Consider the following 9,203-nt stretch of genomic DNA (forward strand, 5'->3'; position numbering starts at 1 on the left):
AAAAAATCATCAAAATTGGAGTTAAAATAACCGTTAAATCGTGATTTTTTGTTTTATAACCGTCGAAAAGTTTTGTCTAATTACTTGATCTCTGAATGTTTTTTTTTTTTTATTTTTGGCATATGCGATCTCGAAGCATATACAAACAAGTTTGATGGTTGGATCGTTAAAATTAGTTTCATAGAATTCGTATCCCATCAAAACGATAGATTCACTAACACTTGAGTTTATTTATACTTTCATTAAGTATAACATAAGATTTTGTAGTATCCACTTGTGTAAATATTATAAACAGACGATCAAATTCATTCATTGTATTCGTATAGGGTCAATGAGTGTAGTTGTAAAAAATCATCAAAATCGGAGTTAAAATAACCATTCAATCGTGATTTTTTGTTTTATAACCGTCGAAAAGTTTTGTCTCATGACTTGATCTCTGAATGTTTATTTTTTGTGATTTTTGGCGTATGCCATCTCGAAGCATATAAAAACAAGTTTGACGGTTGGATCGTTGAAATTAGTTTCATAGAATTTGTATCCCATCAAACCAATAGATTCACTAACACTTGGAGTTTATTTATACTTTCATTAAGTATAACATAAGATTTTGTGGTATCCATTTGTGTAAATATTATAAATTGACGATCAAATTCATTCATTGTATTCGTATAGAGTCAATGAGTGTAGTTGTAAAAAATCATCAAAATCGGAGTTAAAATAACAGTTAAATCGTGATTTTTTGTTTTATAACCGTCGAAAAGTTTTGTCTCATTACTTGATCTCTGAATGTTTTTTTTCTTGTGATTTTTGACATATGCGATCTCGAAGCATATACAAACAAGTTTGACGGTTGGATCGTGAATTCGTATCCCATCAAAACGATAGATTCACTAACACTTAGAGTTTATTTATACTTTCATTAAGTATAACATAAGATTTTGTGGCATCCACTAGTGTAAATATTTTAAATTGAAAATCGAATTCATTCATTGTATTCATATAGGGTCAAGGAGTGTAGTTGTAAAAAATCATGAAAATCGGAGTTAAAATAACCGTTAAATCGTGATTTTTTGTTTTATAACCGTCGAAAAGTTTTGTCTCATTACTTGATCTCTGAATGTTTGTTTTTTGTGATTTTTGGCATATGCGGTCTCGAAGCATATACAAACAAGTTTGACGGTTGGATCGTTGAAATTAGTTTCATAGAATTCGTATCCCATCAAAACGATAGATTTACTAACACTTAGAGTTTATTTATACTTTCATTAAGTATAACATAAGATTTTGTAGTATCCACTAGTGTAAATATTTTAAATTGAAAATCGAATTCATTCATTGTATTCATATAGGGTCAAGGAGTGTAGTTGTAAAAAATCATCAAAATCGGAGTTAAAATAACAGTTAAATCGTGATTTTTTGTTTTATAACCGTTGAAAAGTTTTTTCTCATTACTTGATCTCTGAATGTTTGTTTTTTGTGAATTTTGGCGTATGCGATCTCGAAGCATATACAAACAAGTTTGACAGTTGGATCGTTGAAATTAGTTTCATAGAATTCATGTCCCATCAAAACGATATTCACTAACACTTAGAGTTTATTTATACTTTCATTAAGTATAACATAAGATTTTGTAGTATCCACTAGTGTAAATATTTTAAATTGAAAATCGAATTCATTCATTGTATTCATATAGGGTCAATGAGTGTAGTTGTAAAAAATCATCAAAATCGGAGTTAAAATAACAGTTAAATCGTGATTTTTTGTTTTATAACTGTCGAAAAGTTTTGTCTCATTACTTGATCTCTGAATGTTTGTTTTTTGTTATTTTTGACTTATGCGATCTCGAAGCATATACAAACAAGTTTGACGGATGGATCGTTGAAATTAGTTTCATAGAATTCGTATCCCATCAAAACGATAGATTCACTAACACTTAGAAGTTTATTTATACTTTCATTACGTATAACATAAGATTTTGTGGTATCCACTAGTGTAAATATTTTAAATAGAAAATCGAATTCGTTCATTGTATTCATATAAGGTCAATGAGTGTAGTTGTAAAAAAATCATGAAAATCAGAGTTAAAATAACCGTTAAATCGTGATTTTTTGTTTTATAACCGTCGAAAAGTTTTGTCTCATTACTTGATCTCTGAATGTTTGTTTTTTGTGATTTTTAGCGTATGCGATCTCGAAGCATATACAAACAAGTTTAACGGTTGAATCGTTGAAATTAGTTTCATAGAATTCGTATCTCATCAAAACGATAGATTTACTAACACTTAGAGTTTATTTATACTTTCATTATGTATAACATAAGATTTTGTGGTATCCACTAGTGTAAATATTTTAAATTGAAAATCGAATTCATTCATTGTATTCATATAAGGTCAATGAGTGTAGTTGTAAAAAATCATGAAAATCGGAGTTAAAATAACCGTTAAATCGTGATTTTTTGTTTTAAAACCGTCGAAAAGTTTTGTCCCGTTACTTGATCTCTGAATGTTTGTTTTTTTTGATTTTTTGCTGATGCGATCTTGAAGCATATACAAACGAGTTTAACGGTTGGATCGTTGAAATTAGTTTCGTGTATCCCATCAAGTTCAATGGTGTGTGTATATATATATATATATATATATTATGTAGATTTAAATCTATTTATTTTGTAAGTATAATTATTATAGTTTTTAGGGGTATAAAATTTAATTTAAAACTTAATATATATATATATATATATATATAATTATTATAGTTAATATTTTGGGGGTATAATTATTATAGTATATATAATTATTATAGTTAATTTAATATATATATATATAATTATTATAGTTTTAAACTTTTTAGGGGTATAAAATTGTTAAATTAATATATATAATTATTATAGTAATTTTTAGGGTTATAAAATTATTAAATTAATATTCTACTTATCGTGTATGGTGTATCGTGTTACCCACGTGTATACCCGAACCAATCCATTGTCTTAACAAGTGCTTATCGGGTTACCCGATAACACTCGATTCATTATCGTGTCGACCCAAGCACCTGTTAATTTCGTTTCGTGTCGTGTCGTGTCGGGTTATCGGGTTGTGTTAGGAATTGTTAGGCCTATAGTCGTGTAAACCTTATATGTATATTCCCATACCTACCTAGCACGAGACCTTTTGGAAGCTCACTAGCTTTGGGTTCCATCGGAACTCCGAAGTTAAGCAAGTTCGCACGAGAACAATCCCATGATGGGTGACCCACTGTGAAGTTCTCATGTGAGTTCCCAGAAACAAAACTGTGAGGGCGTGGTCGGGGCCCAAAGCGGATAATATCGTGCTACGGTGGAGTCGAGCTCAGGATGTGGTGGGGGCTCGGGCCGGGATGTGACACTGGAGACTAAATTTGGAAACTAAATATTGTAAACTAAATGACATAAAAGTTAATGATTTGATTATTATTTAAGCGTTAATAAATGTGTTCATTTTTATTAGTGGCAAATTATTTGACACACCTCGACCTAAATCAAGGCGTGCTGGATTGTAACATCCCACATCGCCCATAGGAATGGATCATGTAAGCGTTATATGTATATTCTCATCTCTACCTAGCACAAGGCCTTTTGAGAGCTTACTGGCTTCGGGTTCTATAGGAACTCCGAAGTTAAGCGAGTTTGCGCGAGAGCAATCCCATGATGGGTGACCCATTAGGAAGTTCTTGTGTGAGTTCTCAAAAACAAAACCGTAAGGGCATGGTCGGGGCCCAAAGCGAACAATATCGTGCTACGGAGGAGTCGAGCTTGAGATGTGGTAGGGGCCGGGCCAGGATATGACAATTTGGTATCAGAGTCAATCCCTAGTCGGAAGTGTGCCAACGAGGACATAGGGCCCCTAAGGGGGGTGGATTGTAACATCCCATATAGCCCAAAGGAATGGATCATGTAAGCCTTATATGTATATTCTCATCTCTATCTAGCACGAGGCCTTTTGGGAGCTTACTGGCTTCAAGTTCCATCGGAACTTAGAAGTTAAGTGAGTTCGTGCGAGAATAATCTCATAATAGGTGACCCACTGGGAAATTCTCGTGTGAGTTCCCAAAAACAAAATCGTGAGGGCGTGGTCGGGGCCCAAAGCGGACAATATCGTGATACAGTGGAGTCGAGCTTGGGAGTGGATCCTCTATGCCTTATATGTACATTCCCACCTCCATATAGCACGAGGCTTTTTGGGAGCTCACTAGCTTCGGGTTCCATCGGAACTCCGAAGTTAAGCGAGTTTGCGCGACAGCAATCTCATGATGGGTGACCCACTAGGAAGTTCTCGTGTGAGTTCCAAAAAACAAAACCATGAGTGCGTGGTCGAGGCCCAAAGCAGACAATATCATGCTACGGCGTAATCGGCCCTGGCAGGGATGTGACATTATTTAATTAGTATGTAAATTTTATCTCCAAATTTAATTTCCTTAGCATTGCCCTAAATTAATGAGAAAGAAGCCCAACAAGCAACCTCTGGCTCTTATTCGTTGTCACATGCATGCAAAAACACAGAGAGAGATGTTAATGGGACGGCGGGAGTGAATCAAAGTGACTTGTTTCCCCAACCCTCCGCCCCACGAACTCTCTTCTCTCCCTTTATCGTGTTGCAATCAGTCAGTCAGTGTTTCCTTCCCATCAAAGTCTTCTCGACATATATATACAACCCCAAATCCAGTACCATAACTCTCACTGGAGCATTACTATTATTACTATTAACCGATTACTTCCTCGATTCCTTATTCCGCATGCAAAAGATCTTTGCGAGAACTCTAAATCAGTAGTACAAATACAGTGAGCTTAAGGATGTTGGACTGGGGCCCGGTTTCCGTGGCGGTGGTGCTGTTCGTTTTGTTATCTCCGGGCTTACTGTTCCAGCTGCCCGGCCGCCATGGCTGTGTGGAGTTTGGCAGCTTCCACACAAGTGGTGCAGCCATCATGGTTCACTCCCTCCTCTACTTTGGTCTCATTTGCGTCTTCTTGTTGGCCATCAAGGTCCATTTTTACCTCGGTTAACTAAAACTCTTGTGTTACTCCACCTCCTTCGTTACCGATTGAGGTAAAAAGCGACACCATTACTGAACAATATGTGATCAACTTTTGTTTCATCAATATTATTATTGCTTCATTTGTAACCTTCGATTACAATGTTGTCGGATTATCTAGTAATAATAAGTTTGGATTTGATTATAATTTAATTGATGTTGGTTTGTATTATTTTTGTTGTGTTTTTGGTTGTGAAATTAAAATAATGGTAACGGGTGATATTAGGGATACTACATTTAAATCATTTCTCTAATGAAGTAGGGGTTCACAATGCAAGTAGGAAATGTGGTCTACCTAACGTTTTTCAATTGTAAAATATTGGATGGTTGAAGTTTTAATTTCGATGTGCCTGTTTCATACTTTTATTTTTGTTTGACTTAGCTCTCTCTCACTAGAGAGATTTTTCAATGAACATGGGACGGTACGTCATATGTTATTATATAAGTTGAGGAAAGTTTTTTTTATTAAATATTCTTCACTTGTATAATAACATATAACGTATGTGTCTGTGTTTTGGACAAACCGAAAAATCTTTCTCATTCATGGTCTTGAATAAAGCAGCCTTAAACGAAATAGTGGATGTGGTCCATGTAATACTGCAACCGGCCAGCTGATATTTCCATCAACTGCAAGTATATATAGCAACACACCGGATGTTTAGTAAGAAGAATATAAGGTCAATGTGAATGCTGAGGGCCGAAGTAGAATTTTTTCACTTATTTGGATGGACAGAATTAATCTGAACTAAGGAATACAAGCTGAAAATACTAATCTACGGTCAATGTGGTTTTAATTAAAACGAGCGGGTCTCAATTGTTTTATAATAGCCAGAATTAAGTTTCATCGCTTATAGCAAACGTTTCACAAAAATAGGTTTTATGACTTCTGTTTTTTCATTTTGTTGGTATTTTTCTAAATTAAACCCCCGTGGTGAAAATGCAATTGGTTTTATTACATTTTGCGGAACCAATTAAAAGTGTAATCAAAGCAGAGTTCCGTCAAATAGAGCATATGTGTAATGACCTGTTGGTTTTGAACATATAAGACTTAGATATATGTTCATATATAGTATGGACGCATGGGTCACAATGGTCCGTTGCAAAACATATTAAACTGGAATTGAATATGGTGTCATCGTCCATCAAGATTAAATAGGGGTAAGCAGAATGATCATCAAATAACAGCTGTTTAAAGGGTTTCTCTCATGACGTTGCTGCTTTGACATGTGTCTAATTAGCATCCTCCACAAGGCACCGACCATTCTAATCCAAATATGATGATAAACAATAAACAAGTTATAATAAAAAGTAGGGCTCTTATTAAACATTTTCATATATATATATATATATATATATAAGGAGGTGGCAGAAGATTTCTTGATCCACAATCAACACTGATGCTCCTCCTTCTTTTCAACATTGATTCCTTTCTTCCGTTTCTTAGTTTCTAACACTCTTTTATTCTCTTGTTTTTCTTCCCTTTTATACCACACAGGTGAACTCTTTGTGACGGTCTCCACTTAGACACAAACAAGTAAAAAAACAGCTGGAAGATCATCTCAGATATCGTGAAGAATGGCGGATTGGGGGCCGGTGGTGATAGCGGTGGTGCTGTTCGTGCTGCTGAGTCCTGGGCTGCTGTTCCAACTGCCGGGGAAGGGCAGGGTGGTGGAGTTTGGGAACATGCAGACGAGCGGGATATCGATCCTCGTCCACACCATCATCTTCTTCGGCCTCCTCACCATCTTCCTCATCGCTATTGGTGTTCATATCTACACTGGATGACCATTACCTTAATTTCCTTTTTAGAGATTTGCTTATTATATCTTTTAATTTCAATGTGCATGTTTGGCAATTTATTTGAAACTTTGTTCAGATTGTTTGTTTTGAATTTGAGCAGTACTGTTTGATGTTCTAAGTTTTTCCTTATGATCGTTAAGAAATTGGTGAGGATGTGTTTCTTAATGTGGGGAAAGCATGTACCTCTCTAAACTTTTTATTTTTTGTGTGAACGTCATTAGTTCTTTACATTTAAATAGTCATTTCTCTTTACTTATGAATTATAACATGACACATTATACCACGACGCGTTGACACATATACAAAATAACTCATTAAAATAAAAAAAGAAAAAGTTTTGCACATTTCTTAAACTGTAATTTTCAAAACTACAGACTCAAAAGAGATATTATTTTCAATAGTTACATGACGAATGAATAAATAGTCACTTATTTTGAAATTTGATAATAAGGATCAGAATTAATACGTATATACTTCTAACGTTTTTAATTGATATCAAATTTAAAATTGATTGACTATAAACTTTTAATCACCATGTAATCAAGAGAATGGAACTTTATTCTAGCGTGTAAAGCACTATTTGCCTCTTTCCGTGCTTGTTTTCAAGCTGAATTGAGTCAATTGACCCATGCCAATGAGATCTAGACAAAACCACCCCATTGTCGGTTTTAGAACACTTGGCAGTTTGATGTCATTTTCCTTTGGGCTTTTGACATTTTCACAAGCTTCCTTCGTGGTAACTTGTACACTTGTGTCGCTTCCATTTGAATGCACTCCTACTGACTTGTTCGCACAGTCGGACATCGCTGCACGCTTTTCTTTTCTCCTTAATAGTTTATTTAAAATTTACGGTTATGGTTATAGGTAACCGTTTAAATAAATAAATAATAATGGGTATTACCAGTAGTTATAAATGGATATTCATTTAATCGTTTATTTTAATAAATGTAAGCTTAAAAAAAAAACATTAGTTTCTATCTAAGTTTAGTATCTTGAGACATAACTGGTTATAGATGAGCCATATATATATGTCTCACTTGAGTGAAAAATATAGTTGATATGAACGAGCCTATGTTTAATATATGTGATTGAACATGCTAAAACATTAGAGTGTTTGAAAGTTTTGTATTGGAGTATTTTGGAGCTTTGAATCATTTAGTATTGAAGATAATGATTATCTTAAACCTTTAGAAGCATGTTTTAGAATATTTTGGAGTTTTAAATCATCTAGCATTGAAGATAATGATTACCTTAAACCTTTAGAAGCATGTTAATGTTGGCTGACGCGTACCTATATATATTAATTTAATTGGCCTTAAGTTTTCAATAAATATTTGACCCAAAAATTAGAAACCGATTAAATGGCCTGGATCGATGAACATATCTTTCTAAATAAAAATCTAAATATTTATCAAGTTAGCTTATTAGCATACTGATACGTAGTTTTATATATATTAATTAACCTACAACCATGCATGATTCTTGTAATAGATTGACTATCAAATAATTGGGAGACATCACATATATTCATAAATAATATTGTCATTAATATGAAAATGCGTTAAATGCACGCTTAACGGTGTTTAATTGTTAGAAAAAGAAAATTATGACAAATTTCTTTTTTAATTTTCAAGTTGTTAAACAACAAAATGGTAGACAGGTAAAAAAGAGTGTAAACGGATTAAAAACAGGTAAATGGGTACGCGGTTATGGTTAAATGGGTAAACGGTTATGTGGATAAGAGCTTAAATGATTATGAGTAAATAACCGCGATTACCCGTCCTCTATAACTGTTGCCCATCCCTAACTGTAGCGTCCCGTATGGTTGATACAGTGCCAAGTAAAAATAAATTCGTACTACATTGCGTCATTGACACAAAACCGCCATTGCAACAATACACACGCCATTAAAATTTCTCTCATCTACATTACTGAAAAGGCTAAAACGACAGCTGACCAAATAAATTCGTTATGGGAACGATTCGCTCCCCATCCCGTGCCGCCTCTATCTCCAACTGGTTGGATTGCGTTGCGTACATTTAAGGCGATGCCCTTAAATATGCCCCCAAACACAATTGCCATCCCTCCCCTGCCCCCACAAAGTCACTACCAAGAACCTTCCTTGTCGTTGACAAACCAGTCCCAGTGATCGACCAAAAATGCAACGACAAAGCAGTCCCAACATGCAAATATGCACCCAAAGAGACAATGTGAAAGATCATCTGTTACTCCATTTCTTACTAAGAAAAACCAGAAAACGAATAGACGTGAGCCGAGCAATAAACTTTTACAGATTTGAGAACAAGAGATATTGAGAAGTATATGTACTGAACAACACAGAGA

General features: G+C 34.5%; 2 protein-coding genes across 2 annotated transcripts; both read left to right on the forward strand.

Moving 5' to 3' along the window:
• The first annotated feature begins 4,821 nt into the window (after positions 1-4,821).
• Positions 4,822-5,031, forward strand: LOC108172267 (uncharacterized). Its single transcript, XM_017329640.3, has one exon. It carries the CDS (start codon positions 4,822-4,824, stop codon positions 5,029-5,031), a length of 210 nt encoding a protein of 69 aa, XP_017185129.3.
• Positions 5,032-6,434: 1,403 nt separating this feature from the next.
• On the forward strand, positions 6,435-7,088 carry LOC103425537 (uncharacterized). Its single transcript, XM_008363629.4, has one exon. The coding sequence runs from the start codon at positions 6,636-6,638 to the stop codon at positions 6,843-6,845; it is 210 nt and encodes a 69-aa protein (XP_008361851.1). The 5' UTR covers positions 6,435-6,635; the 3' UTR covers positions 6,846-7,088.
• Positions 7,089-9,203: the final 2,115 nt, after the last annotated feature.

The sequence above is a fragment of the Malus domestica genome, chromosome 16 (genome assembly GCF_042453785.1).
Source record: "Malus domestica chromosome 16, GDT2T_hap1".
NCBI lineage: Eukaryota > Viridiplantae > Streptophyta > Magnoliopsida > Rosales > Rosaceae > Malus > Malus domestica.